We start from the raw sequence: 22,411 nt of genomic DNA on the forward strand, positions 1-22,411 counted from the left end.
GGCCCTAACACGCTAAAGGAGTCACACGTTCCGTTGTCAGGAGTGTGATCTCCCAACATCTTCGAGTAAAGATAGCTCGGATACGACCGATAAGTCAGAGATAGAAGAACCGACGTAAGTCCCTCTTCATTTCACCCGTCTTACTTTGGGCCAAGACGACACTACTTTTGTAGTATAACTATTTCTAATAGGGCCACTGATTCTGACTCTCACCCTGACCCGACAGGTACCAAGTGTGCGTCGGTTTTATATCCCTCATCGCATCTGCTTGATACCGGCGGCACCATGCCCGCCGTGGCATCATAGCGGACGGTTGCGCCCATCCACACCTTGGCGCACCTCAACTGGCAGGTCGAATAGGCGGACGACAACCTTTCTGGAGTTTTCGACGGGAAGCTTCAAATCGACCAATGTGAACCAAGACATCTCCGAGTACTTCATCGAACGATTCAGTGATGAGTATTCGTGTGTTTAAGCGCGCTATATAAATTTCTTCCTATCTTGTTTCCCTACTAACATTTCCTTTTTTTTTGTAAAATTTATTTCACCAATATAAATATGACTAGAATTGAGCCATGTTATTATACAACACCGCTTATACATCCTGCTCCGTTATAATAAAAGGATTGTTAAATTTTTCTAGATTGGTGAATAATCTCCGCATTTTATTTTGTAATCAGTCCGGCGAGAAAACATATATTCTGAGCTATAATACTAAAGAGAAAAAAATTTGGAGAGAAATAATTCTCGAAATACGAACCCAGGACCTTTTGTGAGTGAATTGATTGAAATTTATTAGATATTCGGAATAGCAGAGCAGCGTTTCGTAATATTCAGTATTCAACCTATTTAGGTTTGGCATCCCTCTTTTGACTTGTGATAGTGTTATCCATGGAATGTAAATACATGTCTCAATCCTCAAAATTTGGTCACCTCCAATTAATATTGTTTCTGTCTCATAGAATTCACCACAAATCAAAAGTTATTTTTAAAAACTTTGTGTCACAAAACTTCTTGCATGTATCAGTCTCAGGGGGATAATATTTCACTTTTATATCAGTAACATATAAATTCAAGTCTTTGGCGCTGTAGCGCTTCGCTCCGAGTCGGGGACAGTTCCAACCCCCCCCCCCAAATCCCGAGCGAGGGCGCTCCATGGCCCCCGCGAGCACCGGAGGGGGCCGACGGCCGGAACCTTCGGCGCCGGAAACGCTGAGATTGCCGGCCACCCTGAGAAAGGTCGGCAGGGGTGGTTGAGGGGGTGTGCGTGCCGGCGAGACGCCTCCGGGGAGGGGTCGCGCGCGAAAATCGCTCCGCCGGTCCGGTGGGCGGATGGCGGAGACCGTGGCGGTCAATTCGAGGGTTTCAGGTTGGGGGACCCTGAGAAAGGTCGGCGGGGGCGCTCCGGAGCCCCCGCGAGCACCGAAGGGGGCCGACAGCGCCTTCGGCGCCGGAAGCGCCGAGAAAACTGGCTCTGGGAGAGATTTCAGGGCGGCCACCCTGAGAAAGGTTGGCGGGGGTGGTTTGGGGGGTTTTCGCCCCGGCGAGACGCCTCCGGGGAGGGGTCGCGCGCGAAAATCGCTCCGCCGGTCCGGTGGTCGTGCGGCGAAGACCGTGGCGCTCAATTCGAGGGTTTCAGGTCGGGGGACCCTGGGGAAGGTCGGCCGGTCGCGGCGGGTTGAAGATCTCGGCGGGCTCTTTCGAATGAGGGGTCGTGGTCGACGCTGCGATGGATACTCGATTTTTGGCAGAAAAATGACAAGCGCTGTAGCGCTTCGCGTCGGTGTTGGGGGTTGACTCGGGGGTGGGGGCAACTACCAACCCCCCAAACACCGAGCGGGGGCGCTCCGGGGCGCCTGCGACCGCCGGACGTGGGCCGACGGCGCCTTCGGTGCCAGAAACGACGAAATATGCGGCTGAATGAGAGATTTCAGGGTGTCCACCCTGAGAAAGGTCGCAGGGGTGGTTGAGGTGGTGCGCGCCCCGGCGAGACGCCTCTGGGGAGGGGTTGCGCGAGAAAATCGCTTCGCCGGTCCGGTGGGCGGACGGCGGAGAGCGTGGCGCTCATTTCGAGGGTTTCAGGTCGGGGGACCCTGAGAAAAGGTCGGCCGGTCGCGGCGGGTTGAAGATCTCGGCGGGCACTTTCGAATGAGGGGTCGTGGTCGACGCTGCGGTGGATACTCGATTTTTGGCGGCGGGCGAAATGCGCCTGCAGTGCTTCGCCGCTCGCGCGAATGCGAAATGCACTTTTACTCACTCTAAATGCGAAGAACGAAGCGAAATGAGTGGTTGCGGGCGGCTGAATCGCGCAGTAAAGGTGCTCAGGGTGGGCGACCTGGGGAAGGTTTTTGGTCCGAAGTGCGGCTGGTGGACGCAAAAGTGCCTCAAACTTGGTGGAAAACGCCGAAAACGCGGTTAAATTGGGTCTGCGGAAGGGTCTCAGGTCGGGGGACTTTGAGGAAGGTCGTTTGACCGTGCCAGGTTAAAGCGCTCGGCGGGCGCTTTCGAATGAGGGGTCGCGGTCGACCCTGCGGCGAATACTCGAATTTTGGCAAAAATAAATGTGTGCGGCACGGTGCCGCGCCGCTACACGCTGCCGCCGTGCACGCGATTTGCACACCCAAAACCGAAAATCGCCTATAAAATGTGAGCCGCTCCACGTGTAAAGGTGACAATCGTTACTGATAATAGAGCGGTCGGGGCTAGGCCCGGCAAAAAGCATACGCCGAGAAGTGCCCTCTATCCTTGCTTACCAGGGAAGAAAGCGTCCTGGTCCCGGCAAAATTGCGTAACTTTCAACAACCAAACGCGAATTTCCTTGTTGCAAGAAAAGGTCAACAATCAATTCGACAATGAAATTTTGGGTGTTTGTTGAACGTTGCGCAATTTTGCCGGGACCAGGACGAAAGGAAATATAGGGCACGCATTTTCGAAAAATTGCTGTATTTCCTGCAAAAGATGGACGTTCCAATGGCGGCTGAGAAAATTATTCTGTCTTCCAACGACCTCTCGATTGATTTTCCTTCGTGGAGGCTTTACGCGTTGGCAGGAAACCAAGGCGAGATTATCAACGTACACGACTAAGAATATCTTCTTATTTAGCTGGAAAATTAACTAGGTGGACCCGGGAAAACTCCCCTTTGACGGTAGACTAAACACGACGTCTCATCATTATAGCATATTGATGAGCAAAATAATCGCCAATCACTGTAATCACTGAAAAACATCCAAGCGATAAATAAGCTAAACTTGAATGAATAATTTATTTAACGCAATTATGCATGCAACACTAACCCTATATACAATAATTTATATCAATTTTTACAATTCTTTGCTGCTTCTCTTAAACTAATTCTTTTTTTGAAAATTTCAATATATGATCCGATACTTTTCACACCGTTCACCACAAAATCTACGTTTTCTGATCGACACAGAACAAATAGTGTTATCCATGGAATGTAAATACATGTCTCAATCCTCAAAATTTGGTCCCCTCCAATTAATATTGTTTCTGTCTCATAGAATTCACCACAAATCAAAAGTTATTTTTAAAACCTTTGTGTCACAAAACTTTTATATCAGTAACATATAAATTCAAGTCTTTGGCGCTGTAGCGCTTCGCTCCGAGTCGGGGACAGTTCCAACCCCCCCCCCCAAATCCCGAGCGGGGGCGCTCCGTGGCCCCCGCGAGCACCGGAGGGGGCCGACGGCCGGAACCTTCGGCGCCGGAAACGCTGAGATTGCCGGCCACCCTGAGAAAGGTCGGCAGGGGTGGTTGAGGGGGTGTGCGTGCCGGCGAGACGCCTCCGGGGAGGGGTCGCGCGCAAAAATCGCTCCGCCGGTCCGGTGGGCGGACGGCGGAGACCGTGGCGGTCAATTCGAGGGTTTCAGGTTGGGGGACCCTGGGAAAGGTCGGCGGGGGCGCTCCGGAGCCCCCGCGAGCACCGAAGGGGGCCGACAGCGCCTTCGGCGCCGGAAGCGCCGAGAAAACTGGCTCTGGGAGAGATTTCAGGGCGGCCACCCTGAGAAAGGTCGGCGGGGGTGGTTTGGGGGGTTTTCGCCCCGGCGAGATGCCTCCAGGGAGGGGTCGCGCGCGAAAATCGCTCCGCCGGTCCGGTGGTCGCGCGGCGAAGACCGTGGCGCTCAATTCGAGGGATTCAGGTCGGGGGACCCTGGGGAAGGTCGGCCGGTCGCGGCGGGTTGAAGATCTCGGCGGGCTCTTTCGAATGAGGGGTCGTGGTCGACGCTGCGATGGATACTCGATTTTTGGCAGAAAAATGATTTAGAATGTGTGTTTGCGGCGGGCGAAATGCGCCTGCAGTGCACGCTGCGCCGCTCGCGCGAATGCGATTCACAGTTTTACGCACTCTAAATGCGCCAAAGGAAGCGAAATGAGTGGTTGCGGCCGGTAGAATCGCGCAGTGAAAGTGCTCAGGGTGGGCAACCTGGGGAAGGTTGGTGGTTGGAAGTGCAGCTGGTCGACGCAAAGCAGCGGCAAATTTGGTGGAAAACGCCGAAAACGCGGTTAAATTCGGCCTGCGGAAGGGTCTCAGGTCGGGGGACCCTGAGGAAGGTCGTTTGACCGTGCCAGATTAAAGCGCTCGGCGGGCGCTTTCGAATGAGGGGTCGCGGTCGACCCGGCGGCGAATACTCGAATTTTGGCAAAAATAAATCCGTGCGGCACGGTGCCGCGCCGCACCACGCTGCCGCCGTGCACACGTTTTGCACACCCAAAACCGAAAATCGCCTATAAATCGAATTTTGGAAGAGCTACGATGGTAAAAATTTGGATTCAGACCCCCGCGCACTCAGCCTTGGGTGTGCGATGGTCAAATTCGAGATTAAACGCGCGGCGGCTCCGCGGCGTCGATGCGCGTTTTTTCAGCCTGTTCATTTTCGTGCTGGGCAAATCGCGGATTTTCGATGCGCTGCCGTGATTCGGCTATGGGCCGGATTTCCGTCAAATTCGGTTTGCAGGGACTGATGGCCGGGCGGAAGAGCGTGGCACGGCAATCGCGGCCCAAAAGAATTTTTTCTGCCCGAAATCAAAATTTCAAATTCCCATGTTAAGCTTACGGGAGCTGAAAAACCCGCGCGCCAAAGACAACTCGTCCCAGGTTTTTCAACCGATCAGGTCGAATTTGGTCTTAAAATGCTCGTCGATAAATTGCGCATCGATGATCGAGTTATTTTTTTTTTGATTTTTTCCCAGGTCCGAAGTTATGCCTGCCCAAAAGGTGCGGACCGGAAAATGGGCAAAATTTGCCCGGTTAATAACTTTTTCGCTATGGGGCGGAAAAATCTTTTCCGGACACCGTTGGCCTCCTCCACACGTCGCCTGCACGAATCTCGAGTTTGGGGGCGCTGGGGCCCATAGGGGCCCTGCGGGGGGCCCCGAGTCCAGAAATATCGTTTTGCAACTTTGAAGGGTCACCGTTGACCCTGACGAGGTCACCCGGATTTCATACTCTCAGGGCCTTAGTTTTTTGCCCAACCCTGAAGATTGGCTATCTTGGAATTTTCGTCAGGTGATTCGAAAAACGTGGGTTAATCTTATGGGAGCTTCGACTTTTGCCTGTTTTTTACCCTTTCGGCCCTTCCACCTTCCGCGCGGTTCGAGCAGGATGTCAAACCCACACATAAAAATGAAGCTAATTGCGACCCCTTTCGAATGAGGGGTCGCGGCGGGCCGTAAGTCATCGTGGGGCTACGCGGGGGCCCCTAAAAAAATAATTATTGTCCAAACCACGTTTTTGCGGCTTTGGAATTGTATATCTCGGCTCCCATGGGACCTGCGGGCCAAAACCGGTGTTCATTAAACTCGGGGTTAAATTCTGCTTCCGATGGCACCGGTTTCAACCCCCATCCCTATTTCAACCCCCGCTGCCCCCGTGGGACCCTCAAAAAAGGCCTTTTTCGTTTTATTTTTTTAAATTCGCCTATGGGAGGAATCTCGGGTTTCACGGTTGTTTCCGCGTTTGTGGCCGACCATGCGTCGGCCATCCGGGTTTCGGCCCGATCAGCCCCGTTTTGGCGATTTTTTTTCCCCAGAAGCATAGGGAAGCGGTTTACAAAGAGGGGGCACTCTGGGGCCCTACGGGTCCCAGAGGAAAAACCTCCGGACCAACATCCCCCCTCAGCCCCCCCCCCAACCCGACCCCGTCCCTTGCGTCCAAAAAAGTCCGTTCCAAGTCGGTATCGTATTGTATAAGTAGGGTCCATAAACTTTCATAATTAACCTGGTTAAAAACTTTATTAAACCAATATTAAATATTAAAAATGAAGAAAAACTTCAAAAAGCACCAATTTTGAAAATAATATACTAACCATATTTATGTAGTACGAAAATTATTCAAGCAATCACGTTGCTTCAACTAAAACAAGGATTGGAACGTATTTGGAAGCTTAAAATGATTAAACAGCACAAAACAGTAATATATTATGTCGCTGTGGCAGCGCCTTTTCCCAGTATCTCGCATTGGCAACCAGCGCCCATTCCCTGGCAAATCCATTCCCAACATAATTATTCCCAGTAACTGCGTTTCGCTGCCAAACATGTTTTCGCGCGGATTTTTAAATTTAAGACCTTAACCTATCCCCAGATGAAATTTTACGTCATTTGTTTCACTGGAAGCATAATTTATCGCCATCTCTTGTGAAATAAGTGTGTTGACTATATGAAGCCTTGCAGAAATCAAAACAATAATCGCCGAAATTGTCATCGCCAAATCTCGGGTTTAATCCATCAGCAGAATTTAAAAAACTGCACACCGTTCAACTCGTCTCACTCTTCCCTAGATAACAGAAGGGTTTAGAGGGTGATCAACCCCCATCCCCCATCCACCCTATGCATTACAGCTAAGATAAAAATCGCGTCGCTTTGGACTTTCCGGCACTTATTCACTAATCGCAAGTCTCTTAAATGAAAAATGATTTACCCTAAACTCCATTGGCTATCTAAAGGAGAATGAGACGAGTTGGACGGTGTGCAGATATTGCAATTTTGACACTTATAACCCGAGATATAGCGATCACAATGTTGGCAATAATCAGGTTTTATGTATATATGCGTCCATGCATTTTTGCTAATATAGCAACCACTAAATCTTGGGTTCTAATACACAGAATTGTACAAAATACACACTGTTAGACTCGTCTTGACCTCCCTTAGGTAGTAAAAGGGGTTTGAGGGTGATCTACCCTCATCCCCCTATGGTTTGAAGTAACGATAAAAATTGCGATTGTACATACCAACTTTTGGGATGGAGACAAAAAAGGCAAATTTGGGTTGGTGGGCTAATAGATCACCCCCAAAATCGATCGGCTATCTAAGGGAGGTTGAGACAAGTCGCACGGTGTGCAGTTTTCGTAATCCTTTTTGGTAGAACTAATTTGAGATGTTTCGGCGATGGAAAAATAGGCAAAACTATTTATTCATATAATTTTTTAGCACAACGGCAATAAAATATTTTTATTTAATATCAAGGGATAGGGGTTTTAGGTTAATTGTGGCGATTTCTCTGTACCTACTAAAATTATTAGAGTCGACTCACGCTTTTCCGTTCATTTTAGACTTCTCGGTCTGATGCGAAGAATACAAATCTTAGAGTACTATCCTACCGAGAAGTGTGAGTTTGTCGAAAAGTGTGAGTCTTCCAGAACTGTTTTGGTTATTAAAAACTAAATTTTATTGCCATTATGTGCGTTTGACATGAAGTGGAAACCTATTGACCCCATATTCTTGAACTTTGGGAGCGAGTAGTTAAGCGCCAACGTAATAAAATCAAAATAAAAGTATGTACGTCAAAATGTTCATTTCGGTGTTTTCTTTCAATAATATGACAATTTACGCCATCTAGACCAGCCCCTGCTCACTCATATGGCGCGAAAATGCGCCAGCTAAGAAGTTCTGCAGCCACACACAGGTGGCAGGTCGATAGCTTTTTAAGCCAATCAGAGGCCGTCTCGGAGTTTGTTGCCGGTTACGCCCACGGGCAGAGGGAGGAGAAGAGGGGCGTATGTGCGGAGTTTTTCGTGGGCGTAACAGGCAACAAACTCCGAGACGGCCTCTGATTGGCTTAAAAAGCTATCGACCTGCCACCTGTGTGTGGCTGCAGAACTTCTTAGCTGGCGCATTTTCGCGCCATATGAGTGAGCAGGGGCTGATCTAGACAGCCAGTGTGTGAACAGCACAGTTTTTTGTTTCTCCTGTAGAATCCCTATTGGCGCATATATTTATGCTGGGAATGGATTTGCCAGGGAATGGGCGCTGGTTGCCAATGCGATATGCTGGGAAAAGGCGCTGCCACAGCGATGTATCAATCTCTGTTTGATATAATGGATATAATAGTACTTGGTCGTCGTGCCGATGGCGCTACCATCTATTCGTGCACTTGTTGCTCTGTGGATGGGTGAAGCCAAGCCACGCCCCATTTGCGAACTAATTGAATTGGACATGGACGCAGCAGCAGCTGTGAGCTGTGCGTTGACGTATCATCTCTGCCATCTCTGGTCCCGTGTTTCTTCGTCAGGCCGACTTAATTTGGAATTGGCTGCTCTTCGGTAAGTCCGGGTAAGTCCCATTTTCTGATTTTTAACTGATTGCTCAGACAAGCAAGCAGACAAGCGCCAATCCGCGGTCGAGCGGCGATAACCGAGTTTGGCCCGCGTTGTTTATTATCGTATCTGCAGTGTCGGTGCTTACTAAAACAAGACGCACCCTGCCTCCCTGCGCGTCCCTCCGCGGGTGTCAGAAAACGTATACGCTTCCGCCCCAGCAGAGAAAAGAAAAGAGCAGGATGCCATTCGATTGCCAAAATGGTGATGCCGTCTTCTTTTTGTTTTCCCTTAAATTCAAGATTAAAGGCAGCAAATGACATAATCTTAATTTTGAGCCGAATGCAGCCGCACGAGAGCGACGTCTTGTTAGATGTTTTCCGTGGTCCGGTGACTCACGGAGTCGACCGCGATCCATTCGCTTTACTAATGTGTGTGTGTGTGTGTACGCACATAATTTGCGCACTTGTGTCAGTTGTTAGTGAACCTCAAACCTGTTTTACGACCGGGCACTCCACTATTTTACATGGAAATTACACTGGTATTACCGACGCAGAGTGATCGTTAATTTTTTTCTTTATTGACAAGCTCGGAATGCGCTTTTCAAAAAGGTAATGAGAATGAAAGAGGAGAAAGCCGCGGGAAGACTGTCGCATAACGGGATCCAACTTTGATTGTTCAGCGATCGACTTCTCATCACAGCCTAGGGCAAGTAATTATTATTTTTAAGGTGATTTGCCAATTTTTATTGTTGCATTTAAATACCACTTAAAAGACCGATTTAATTTGACCAAGATTCTATTCTTTTACCTTTTGAAACATTATCTCGCACTTTTAGCTCCGTCAACAAACCTGCAAAATTAAAAATCAATCAGAGGTTCTCTGATTGGACATAGAGCTGGCCTAAGATCGAGACAGTAGCGCCACAGTGACAACCAGCGTAATTAAGTAGTGGCCAGCCAACCATTTAAGAACATTTTGCTTTGTTGTCTAAAGCAAGTACATAGTTCAGTTCATTGAGTTACATAATTGTTCGAGAATTTTAGCAACAGCTTATGTATCACAATGTGCAATGGTGAAATTAGTTCAATTTCAAATTTCGCCAAATTTATCGAAAAATTAAACAGTTTGTCCATGATTTTTGATTGATTTGTCGTGATCTATTAGAGCGTATTCAAGAACAGATTTTCGCATCTTGTCTTTCCAGTTCCGGTAAAAAGTTATTCCGGTTGTTTCCGGTTCTTGTTTAAGCTAACTCAGAGAAAATCCTGCTGTCCGGTCCTGTTCCGGTTAAAATATTTCCGGTTTCGTGTGAAAACCCGGAAATGGACCGGATTCCGGTTTTCAATTTCGGTCTTCGGATCGTAGTTAGTTAAAACCCGCATTTTTCTTCAATTTTGCGTATGTTACGCATTTTTTCCGGAATATGAATATTTTGTATGGATAATTTTAGTTTGTGAAGGTCTTTTATCCCATTTAGTTTATAAAGGAGAAATAGATAAATAAGCATTTATGCATCAACAAATAGAATTCCAATAAGTTTTAAAACAAGAGTAAAAGTTTAAAATTACTAATCAAATATATAAAAAATTGAACTATTTTTTAATATAAGATTTGGAAAATTAGAAAAGGTAAAAAAGTGGTCCCTTTACAAGTCTGATCTTAGCTTCAAATTTTTAAAATAAACATGAAATTTTTCTATTTTTTGGTTCTTTGCGCCTCCAAATCTTTGGTTCTAACCATCAGAATTTCAACAACTACCCATCGTTAGACTCGTCTTGGCCTCCACTAACTAGCCAAAGTGTTAAGGGGGTGCTTTTTTACATCCCCTTTCAACCCCATTTCTCCAATTTTGATATCAACAATTTTACCATGTTACCTCTGGGATTAAAAATATTTCAAAACTATCCAAAATTCAATCTACATAACCACCCCATCCCTTCTCTCAAACTAAAAAATAAAAATATTTTAAAATTATGTGCAAATCAATTCAAATATACAGATTTTAAAAATGTTTTACTCTTTTCGAGGGGGATGAAGTATAGCAACTAAGGAACTAAGGGGTTATGGGTAAGTGCCTATAAACCCATCAGCTGGTCAGGGTGGGTCTAGAAAAGTCCAGCGGCGAGTATAGTTTTTACAATTCTGATAGTCAGAACCCGAGTTTTCGAGTTGCAAAAATAGTGACTTAGGAAAAATTTCTTTATTTAGGTGAAGTGGAGTTCTTTAAATATAAACCAGTCTCTATGAAATTTTCTGCTAAGTTCAGACTTGTAAAGGGACCACTTTTTTACCTTTTCTAATTTTCCAAATCTTATATTAAAAAATAGTTCAATTTTTTATATATTTGATTAGTAATTTTAAACTTTTACTCTTGTTTTAAAACTTATTGGAATTCTATTTGTTGATGCATAAATGCTTATTTATCTATTTCTCCTTTATAAACTAAATGGGATAAAAGACCTTCACAAACTAAAATTATCCATACAAAATATTCATATTCCGGAAAAAATGCGTAACATACGCAAAATTGAAGAAATATGCGGGTTTTAACGAACTACGATCCGAAGACCGAAATTGAAAACCGGAATCCGGTCCTTTTCCGGTCCTTTTCCGGTTTTTCACACGGGACCGGAAATATTTTAACCGGAACAGGACCGGACAGCAGGATCTTCTCTGAGTTAGCTTAAACAAGAACCGGAAACAACCGGAATAACTTTTTACCGGAACTGGAAAGACAAGATGCGAAAATCTGTTCTTGAATACGCTCTAATTAGCAGACGAGGCGGACGCACGCCTTCTTTTTACATTCTGCAAATTGATTTATTTGTTCAGGCCTTGATCACTTTCATTGCTAGGATATATAATAGCAAGCACTAAATAATATATCCGTAGCAATTTGTTGATTTCCGAAATAATAACAGTGTGCATAAACGATGGAAAAATCAATGAATTTTAAATACAGTGTTTTTGATGAAATTCAGCAGCATCGGAAGATAAAAATGACACATAATCATGATTGGATCAGAAATGGCTTCCGAACAGTTAAAAAGAAAATTTAATATTCACACGGTAACAGACCTTTCTGAAATGTTGTGTCTTATAACTGAAACTCTGACCCATTCGAAGCGGTAGTTTGAAGCTTGTTGAAAGTGTCATTTTTTGACCATCGGAAAATATCGCCTTCCATCACAATTGGTATGACATTCAGTATAATATATTTTCCTCCAAAATATAGAGTAAGGAAATTTTAATTTATCATGAGGTGAAACGGCAAGCTAATCAAAAAACGTTCCAAAATGTTTAAAAGTATTGTTTATTCCTTCATATTTATAATCAGTTAAATATTAGTTGCGTTCTATAGGCGCAAATTAATTTTTGAAGAGCTGTCCAGTTTAAGATGTATCATTTTTGCTAAACAGGAAGTCAAAATTACCCTAAAGGCGTCATTTTCACGTCGAAAATTCAATTAAAAAATTTGTTCACCTCTGTCCTGCACTTTTTTGGTATTTTACCTGAAGCATTTGCCGATCCTTCGAAATAGGGGCATTGTTTTCCATTGGTATTACGATCAAAGGCTATGAGTTACGATGAAATTAAGTCCAGAATTGAGTGTCTTCGTGGCGAAAAACCTTTGAAACCACACCAAGAACGCTCAGTTCTGACGAAGAGCTGATTTAACTTAAAGTCCAATTTCAGGGGGGCAGGGCGTGGGTCCCAGCTCCCAGCCCCCAGCCATGTCATCGAAGATTCAAAATTGAATATTTTCAATCAAATTTCGGTCTAAAATCTGCACAAAAATTTGCCCTTTTATAAAATACGATTTTATTATGCTAAAAACACGTTTTTCAGCGTAAATTCACTAGTTAGGTGAAGTGTTCGAAGCCGCCAACAGATAGCGCCACCCTATACTTTAGATTTTTAGGCACTTGCGCTGCGATTTGAGACTCAATCGTGCCAATGTGCATTCTTCACTCAATATGTTTTCTCTTGACGTTCTGAAAACCAAACTCGGTTAAGCCAGTTGCCGTGGAATCGGGAAAACCACTTTTTTTTAAATAAAAAATCGCTTCTGATGTTTCTACGGCGAATGGCTGGACTGTTTTTGGTTTTTAGCACGTCTAAAGAAATTATTCTAGAAGCAGAGTGCACAGCAGCAGGATTGACAATGAGTCTTAAATCACAGCGGAAGTTTATTAAAATGGAAAGTATACGGTGGCGCCATCTATAGGTGGTTTACCCAACTGGTGAATTGACTTCAGACTTAAATTTTCTCACAGTCAGAGAGAGAGAGAGAGAGAGAGAGAGAGAGAGAAGCTAACTAAAAATAATATGTTTTTACTACGCGTGTATGGGCATGTGCAATTCAATTCAATATATCTTTATTTCATTTGTCAGAATATGTACAATTGACTGTTGAAACTTGTCAGATTACAACACTTAAAATACAATAAATATACAATAGAAATCTTTTGACTACCATACACATTAAAATCACAATCATTTAAGCAAATATTTTTCACACTCACAACTGCTGGCACAAATACTCACTAATTGTAAGATCATAAAAATTGTACTGGCTAAGAATAGATTTCCCTGTTTTGGTAAAAATTGTAATATCTTGGATTTGCTTGACGTGCACTGGGAGGAGATTAAAAATTCTTGAGACCGATACAATTACAATGGGATCTTGAGCAGACATAAACAGCGACACAGGCTTCACAAAAAGGTCTTTACTATTCATTACGGGCCTCGCCCTTGTACTGCGGAATTGCACGTCAGAAACATCTTTGTTTTTCAAAAACTTTTCTGGACATTTCTTCGCAAATTTAACACTCCAGGACATACAGGCAAATAACTGGGAGAATATCATACTTCTTGAATAGCGGCAGGATTCGTACACTTCTCCGTCCCGGTACTTTCTCTTGCCTACCATCGCACATAGGACACGCTTCTGAGCAGCAGCTACCTCGCGAAGGTACGGAGTTCCACCCCAGATTACGATGCTATAAAGAATGTGACTTTGGACGTACACAAAGTACACCAGTACACATTTTGAACGCTGGATTTTCGAAATTTTATGTATTATTTAGATTACGATTTCAGTTTTTTGAAAAATTTAAACCCGATTTATGTGAGTTTGACCTTTGACATGCGAAGTTGATCACCGCAGGCAAATATTTTGGATGCCAATTTTTTTTATCTGCCTAGGTCCAGGTTTGAAAAAATTGCATACTGTGATCACCTTCCTGGATGAGGGCAGTTTTTAAAACTTTGTACCATAAATTTAGGGTGTGACATGGGACTACTAGGACTACCCCTCATATTTCGTCCAAATCGACGGACTCATGCCAACAGGGTGTGCCAAAATTTCAATTAAATCCATTTTTCGCAAAATGTGACGAACAATGGTTTAAAAATTAGGCCTTTGTGCCGCGAGTTGCGACCAAAGGAGGCGACTCAAACAGGTGCATCGAGAAGGAACAAAATTAAAATAAAAGCGAAAGACAAGCATGGGGGCCGCCCGCACACGGTGGCCGCGGCGAACGGTAAATGGTAGCGCGAGTCCGTGGGCTTCGCGCAGCAGGGTCACTCGGCCAGCGGCTGGCTCTCTCTCTCTCTCTCTCTCTCTCTCTCTCTCTCTCTCTCCCTCTCGCGAGTCGGGGGGTGCGCCCACGCAGAGGAGCAGGCGCATGCGTCCCCGCGGCGTGCTGACTACTGCGGGTCGGCCGGGATCTGGCGCGCGGGCGGCCGCTGAGCAGGCCAAAGCGAGACTCGCTTGCCGCCGAGAGGATCCGCTCCGCTCCGCGCCGCGCACGCACCTCCGTGCACTCAGAGCTGGAGCCCCGCCGAAGCCGACGCCGAAGCTGCCGCCGAATCGGCCGAAAGCTGCACAGCGAATGGAGGAGCCCCGGGGCGGAGGTGGGCCCCGCGAGCTGCGGCCCGAGAAATGAGCGCCGAGCTGGGCAAAATGCTCAAGTGCCTCACCCACCGCACATATCGCTCGCTGCAGGAGGACAATTACACACCTGTTAATCATGCAATAAGTGAGTAGCCCCTCTACGGGGCCCCTCAGCCCCCTGCCCCAACTCTTCTCCGGCCACGCCGGCATTGATGACACATCTTTTTTTTTTAAATTCTCGCGAGCATGAATTTCGGGTCATTCCGGGTTTTCCTGGAAAAACGATTCTTTCAGACGAATTCAAATGGGAACAATATATTTTATTAATTCAATTTTTATCCACCAAAATAACCTTTTAAATTAAATTTTAACATCCTGTGTCTAAATGAGGTGCTTTTAAATTAACAGTTTGACAAAATTTATAAAAAAATTGCTTTAAAATCTGTTTTTCTTACAGATCTTTCCAGCTTAAGATATTTTTTTTTAGTCAACACTGTCAACAGCAAATTTAAACAATCACACATTTTGTAATGGTCTACACGGATCATTTTCATGACCAGAAATAAAATAGAATAAAATTTAGAGAACATTTGTTTGTATCTGAGCTTGTTTTGGCCTGCGAAAATTAAAAGAAAAAACAACGACTTGAAAAAAACCAGGAGCAGTTATTTGCCAGATTGGAGGTCGATTGGACGCGATTTTTCAGCGTTGAAATTTTTAGATGGCAGTCATATTTGCTTAAAGTGCTTGTTAATAGATGTTGAAATTCCAAATTTGAAGCTCGGGAATGGGGGCGTTCCCTATTTTTTCGGTATCTAAAAAATACCCGAAAAACTAATGCAGTTATAATAAATTCTAAACTGCAACTCTTGGCAGCGTTGAGGTATCACCTTGAAATTTTCACTGCCCAACCTAGTTTTTGATCCTGAACAACTTTTGCATTTGCAAAAAATCCCAGGTCAAAGGTCAAGGTCACCTTTTGCGACCTTTTTTTGAAAATTAAAAATAAGGGATGATGGCCCCCTACGATTTTTTGGGGTTCAGGGCTGAAATGTAGCCCGTGAAATTCTGCACAAGCACACCAAGTTTCATAGGTGCAATCACGATAGTTTTGCTGCAATTCGAATTTGAAGTTTGAAAACCTGCTCGAGGCCGCTTGACCGCGCATGCACTTTGAGCGGCGAGTTCGCCTCTCGTTCTTCAAGTTGATGTTTTTCGCTTTTCACTTGCTTAGAAACACCAGGAGGGCTTAGGAAAGACCAAGGAAGTTTCATATCGACCTTCAGGGTCTGTCCCTGACGTGACCCTGAGATAAAAAATTAGAAAATTTCCAATTTCATCGAACTTGGTGTCTTTTTATAGGTTTTCACCACTGTACAGCTCAAATATACAACCAAAACTGCCGAATAACAATCTTGAAACCTGTTCTTGAAATAATTGCGGTAGCAATTAACCCAGACGTGATGTGAGAAATGGTCAAAATTTTGAAATCTTAAATTTATGAAAATATTCTTCTATTTAGCACAAATGAAGTTCATAATATGTGTTGATAAAAAAGGTCTTATGCTTACTAAAGCAAGTGAAATGCGAAAAACATCAACTTGAAGAACGAGAGGCGAACTCGCCGCTCAAAGTGCATGCGCGGTCAAGCGGCCTCGAGCAGGTTTTCAAACTTCAAATTCGAATTGCAGCAAAACTATCGTGATTGCACCTATGAAACTTGGTGTGCTTGTGCAGAATTTCACGGGATACATTTCAGCCCTGAACCCCAAAAAATCGTAGGGGGCCATCATCCCTTAATTTTTAATTTTCAAAAAAAGGTCGCAAAAGGTGACCTTGACCTTTGACCTGGGATTTTTTGCAAATGCAAAAGTTGTTCAGGATCAAAAACTAGGTTGGGCAGTGAAAATTTCAAGGTGATACCTCAACGCTGCCAAGAGTTGCAGTTTAGAATTTATTATAACTGCATTAGTTTTTCGGGTATTTTTGAGATACCGAAAAAATAGGGAACGCCCCCATTCCCGAGCTTCAAATTTGGAATTTCACCATCTATTAACAAGCACTTTAAGGAAATATGACTGCCATCTAAAAATTTCAACGCTGAAAAATCGCGTCCAATCGACCTCCAATCTGGCAAATAACTGCTCCCAGACGTTTGTCTTTTGGAAAAATCCGGTCTGAAATTTTTAATAAAACCTTAATTTTTTGAAAACAAAATTTTGAATAGAATTAATGGGGGTGGCTGGTGAGTGGTGAGTGTCCGCTCTCCGCGGCCCCTCGGCGTGCACGCATGGTGGAATCTCCCGGCCGCGTCGGGCCCCGCGCGGCCCTTCTCGAGCAGACGGCGAGACGCTTTATCGATTCTAGGGCCTCGATCGGGCCTGCTTGCCCGGTGTCCGTCTGCGCGATATAAACAGAGCAGTGGCCTCGCCGGCCTGCTTTCTTTCAAAGGTGTCCGGCCGGCCACGTGCGTTGCAAAAGTCAGCGCTTTTCGCCAAATGCGCGCTGCCAATCTGCTGTCAGCTGAAAATAAGCGCGCCTGAATAATTAATCGTCGTCCGATGAACCGACTGACGCAGCGCTGCGGCCCTGCTCCGCTCGCACCAAAATCGCTTGATCAAGACACGCACACCAATTCGTTTTTCTTCTCTTTCTAAACTTGCAAGTATCCGAAACTTTTTACGGCTGGAAATTTTATTTCGGGTTTGACACGAAAAGACTGAGAAAATTTTAAAAACGAAAAATCGACTTGATTGCTGAATTCGGAGAGCTGATGAAATTTGCAAGTTTAACGTATTCTGGAAAAAATGTCCTAGTTTGTTTTTAAAATTGACTCGTAAGATTTTGAAATATATAAAATAAAACTTGATTTTATGAAAACCACCTTACAAAAAATAAACTCTCTTAAAAAAGCAGTCACATTTCGGCATTTGATTTTCCCAGAGTACTTTTCTATTAGAAATTTTAGGAAAAATCACATTCAACTTTAAAAAAAGTATAAAAAAACGTATCAATCATCCAATTCGTTTCGTTGAGTAGATTCTAAATATGAATCAAGTTTTATTAAAAGCCAACCGCTTTGCAAGAAATTATAGCAGTTGTTTGAAGTTTGTTAAAAATTTTGCCTACGGATGCGTGGATATAGCGAACCTTAACTAACTAAATTGAAAATTGCTACCCTGTTATCAAACACTGTCGGCGAATAATAATAATATCTTTATTGGCTTTTGGCGAGGTCATACATTTGATATGGTTACATTTCTTAATATTCGCCCCCCCCCCCCCAATTGCAATGCACACACACAAAAATACAAACAAAAATAAATTTTCAACAAATGCCAAGTCTTGGCTAGGACAAAAAATTTCATACATCCGAACTCTACCTGAATTTTACTGCTACAAGCTCACTCGGATAACATAAAATTTTATCTACTTTTCATATATCTGAATGTCCCGAAAAGGAAATTGAAATAATATAAAAAATTTTGACCTGGATATTCTGGTGATTTTTCATGGCTTTCGGCAAAATTTTTACAAAATAAACCAGTCATTTCTTTCTACTTTTTTACTGAATAAAAGCAGACGCTGGCGCAAATATAGGTTTTAGTGCAAATCTGCAAATTAACTTTTTATGCAGTTTAAATATTTTTAAATTCTATTAATTAATAGTTTATTTCTCTGATATGTCATTTACACATATACAAAAAGAGTAAAAAGGCACATGTACAAAGTGATCAGGTTCACTGAAACGTCGGCTATCAAAGAATCGTCGAGTCGTACACAGCCTAAGCTAAAAAACACTCACAAACACGTTAAAACTCCCGCCACAAAAAATCTTTTAGCTCCGATGGGAAATGTGAAAATTGCCGGTCTTGAAGTGGCTGAGGCAAACTATTCCATAGCCTAGCGATCCTGAATGAAAAGGCTCGCTGGCCGAAAAGAGTTCTCACCGGAGGTGGCAGCAGACGCCCGTCACCCTCCTGCACAGGACCAGCCATCAAACGCGCGCCCGCATAGAAATCTGTCACGCCACTGGTACACTTCTTGTAGAACATCAAGTCGTTGAACTGGAATCTCGACTGGCATGATTTTCTGGTGTGGGGAGATGTTTCCCGTGAATGAACCTTAGCGCTTTGTTCTGTACCCTGATGAGCTTCTGCATGTTGGTCTGGGTGGCTGGGTGCCATGCCGGAGAGCCGTAGAACAAAAGGGGCTTCACCAGGGTGAGATATGCAACCCGCTTGACACGAGGGGTGCAGGCGTTAAGGTTGCGGGAAACGAAGGCGAGTCTTTGTGCAGCTTTGTTCTTCTGGACGTCCGTGTGGTAATTCCATCTCAAGTCGCTCGAAAAATGTAGGCCGAGGAGCCGTTCTGTCTGCACGTAGTCGAGGGTTGCCCCGCCGACCACGTAATCCACGAATAAAGGGGTGCGGGCGTGGGTGACGTCCATCACCTTACACTTCTGTCCGTTTAATTCCATCCCGTTATTTGCGCACCACACATCTACATTTACCAGGTCTTCTTGAAGGTCGTTAATATCCTGCTTACAACCAATTTTCTTGTACAGCAAGCAGTCATCTGCATACTGAATTAGTGTAGTCTTCATGAGGTCTCGTAGATCAGCCACGAATAGATTAAACAGCAGTGGGCCGAGCACGCTTCCTTGAATGACGCCGGAACGCACCTCACTTGGCTCCGAACGGGCCCCACTGTATTTCACACACTGTGAGCGGCCAGTTAGAAAACTCTCAAACCAGCGCAGCAGTGGGCCCTTGACGCCGAGCTTGGAAAGCAGCCGCTGGTGAGGGACTTTGTCAAAAGCCTTCGACCAGTCGAGAAACACGGCGTGCACGTGTGCTCCACTTTTCGAGTCCAACGCCGCCGCCCAGTCGTCGATAGTGCGCAGCAGATGGGTTACACAGGAGCGGCCAGCAGTGAAACCATGCTGTGAAATCGGGATGACGCTCTCACGGGCTAAAAATTCACCCGTTTTATCTCTCACGATCCTCTCTAGACCTTGCCCACGAGTGACGTCACACTTATTGGTCTGTAGTTGTAGTTACTTGTCTGACTTTTGTCACCATGAAACAAAATGTGACGAATTGTCGGCATGAAACAAAATCGACGCCGATGGCTAAAGTAGAGCAATTGAGTGGCCGGTGTGGTGGCGGGACGGGGGCGATGGGAGGCCCGATTTCTTGGCCTGACGCGGCACGTCCGGCTCGTTAATCGCTTGCTGCTGGCGGAAGACACGCAGGCCGAACGGAACGCAATGCAACGGAAGAGCCGCCGCCGACGGATGAATGGAGCGGCGGCTCAATGGCCCAGGGAGGGAAGGGGTGCGGGGCGACCTTGACCCGCGCGCGGCCGCCGGGTCAGGTTACGAGCGGGCGAGAGCTGGAGCTGCGTGGCGGGAGAGTGCGCGTCTGCTCGCAGTCGTCGCCGCCGCCGCCGCCACCGAATCGATCCGCGCCGCGCGCCCCTGTGACGCGAGAGGGGATGCACCGGGGCCGCCACTGCCGCCGCCGCTGGTGAAAGGGCCCATTCATGCCGCGCGCCACCGGGTGCAACACCCCCGCGACAAGCACCCCTTTTTGACACTCGGCTGCACACACTGCACCGACTGACGACGACGACGACGGGCATTAATCACGCCTTTTGAACGGTGTGCTTCTCTCCCGACCACCCCCTAAATACCCACCACCCCCAGAAGATAGGCCAGTTTTGTAGCTTCCGCGCGTATACCGTGCCGCAGAGAGCGAAATGTAGATTTAAGCCTTTCCTTTTTCTTTGCTACCTGTCTGGAAGTAATTCAACTCTGCGCGAGGAAAACTCGGGCCTCGATCCGTCAATAAATTCCAAACTTTTTCTATCGTTTGAATCAGGACACATTTTTTATTGATTTGAAACATTAATAATTATGTAAGAATATTGAGTTTTCATTTATTTATTTATTTTTAATTTTATTAATTCACCAGATGTATAAGCCTTTAATGTTCGAAGCCGCCAACAGATGGTGCCACCGTATACTTTCGATTTTAATGAACTTCCGCAGTGATTTCAAACTCAATCCTACAGCTGTGCATTCTGCTACTAGAATTATTTCTTGATACGTGCTGAAAAAAATCAGTCCAGACATTCGCCGTAAAAACGTTGGAAAAATCTATTATTTTATTTTTTTAAATTGTGGTTTTCATGATTCTACGGCTTAACCGATTTTGGTTTTCAGCACGTCAAATGAATAAACAATATTAGGTAAAAAATGCACAGTGGTAGGATTGTGTCGGAAATTACAGCGCAAGCAGTGCCTTATAATCGAAATTATACGATGACGCTGTCTGTTGACGGCTTTGAACACATAATTTAATTGAATTTCTTGATTTTTTTTACACAGCGGTACAAAAATCGAAGCTCCTCCATTTCTGGCAGCGCATCTACAAATGAGTCTCATACAACAAAATTTCAATAACAATAAATAGAAGAAACATAGTGTAAACATTTTGTGATGTTTGTGTCGCAAGCGAGTGTGAATGTTTCCTACATTGGTGCCCTGTAATCGTGAAATTCATCACGAGTATAAAATTTGTTAGCATACACAAAAATCTTTAACTGCTTCTCGAATTCGTCTAACTGCGGCACACCCCGAATCTGCGCTGATTGTATGGGAGATGATTTCATCAGGGTTTCAGCTGATAATGTCAGGAAAAGTCAAATTTTACGATTTTACCGAACTTTGCAACACGTACTTCTTTTTATATTTTCTGGAGAACAACGGCCCCATTTTAAAATTTCCCTCTTCCGGTGGTCTTGTGGTTAAAAACAAGAAGTGTCATTATTAATTTTAAACCACCGTTTTTTAATGATAGTTGGGATTTTAGAAAAAAATTTCTGCTTTTAACTATGGACACCTAAAAGGAAAAAACACGAAAAAAATTCAGCGAACCCTTTAATAATTTTTTAAAGTCGTCTCTTTAGAAAAATTTACTTGCTCACTATCCAGCCATTTAACTGTATATGGAATTCAGCATCTATCTATCTTATATGAATATGACGGATTGTTTCACCTCGCTAAACTACCTACTCATTTTAGAGCATCGATTCACTTCAGTCTCACGTTTAAAGCAACATCAGATCTATTGCTTTGTAACGGTGTGAATAAAATGTACATTATAGTCTCACATCGCTTCAGTACGTCCATTTTCAAATCTAGCTGGCTAATATATCCTACAATTTTGAATAATCGTGCGACGCCCATTTTGATCTATTACATATATAAGAGTGTCTTGACCTTTTGACATTCTCTTTGAACGCAATACCTCGTCTAAATGCATAAAAATTGCTAAAAAAAATCGTGACTCTCGGCTTTTTTTATTAAATTATAACCGCATTTGTTAGTATCATGTTTATTTTCAGCCTGGTTCACACAGTGTAAAGCATATTTCGTAAAAATCCGTCCACCGAAATTTTGGAACGAATTTTTCGAGATAATTTTCGCTGTTTTCAAAATTAATTTAATATTAATAATTTTTCACTAATGAAAATACAGTAGAAATTGAATGTATTTCCATAAATTTTTAACTCTGGCTCAATTTACTGAATTTAAACAACAGCAATCATGGACCCCTTTTGATAAAACTCAAAATTTAATTTTAACAAAGAGATTTCTATTCAAATTTATTCAACTGGAATATTGTTAGTGATAGTGAAACCACCAAAAATATTAAAATGATCTTGAAATTAAACAAAAAACGAATTTTTAAAAGCAAAGCATTTCATTGTTCAGAAGTGTAAACTGCTCCTGTTCTTTGTATTGACCATGCTATAAAGTAAATAAAACGAATTGAATTCGCCTGATATCTCATACCGAAAATGATAAAAAAGGGAATTGACGCATTCCACATGCAGCCCTCAAAACGAATCCAACCGAGGTGTTGCTGGTGAGCCTGCTGGCTG

The 22,411-nt window shown here is 44.3% G+C and overlaps 1 protein-coding gene across 2 annotated transcripts in view; it reads left to right on the forward strand.

Annotated features, from left to right (window-relative positions):
* The first annotated feature begins 8,353 nt into the window (after positions 1 to 8,353).
* Positions 8,354 to 22,411, forward strand: part of Shc (SHC-adaptor protein) — a 34,841-nt gene continuing 20,783 nt past the window's right edge. Inside the window, exon 1 of one of the 2 annotated variants that reach the window (XM_065478059.1) lies at positions 8,354 to 8,562. In XM_065478059.1, coding sequence (XP_065334131.1) covers positions 8,369 to 8,562 — 194 coding nt within the window. In that variant the 5' untranslated portion in view covers positions 8,354 to 8,368. Of the gene's footprint in view, positions 8,563 to 14,295; positions 14,604 to 22,411 lie in introns of those variants that run through there. The other variant, XM_065478058.1, reaches the window with a different exon arrangement.

This window comes from Cloeon dipterum, chromosome 2, assembly GCF_949628265.1.
Source record: "Cloeon dipterum chromosome 2, ieCloDipt1.1, whole genome shotgun sequence".
Lineage (NCBI taxonomy): Eukaryota > Metazoa > Arthropoda > Insecta > Ephemeroptera > Baetidae > Cloeon > Cloeon dipterum.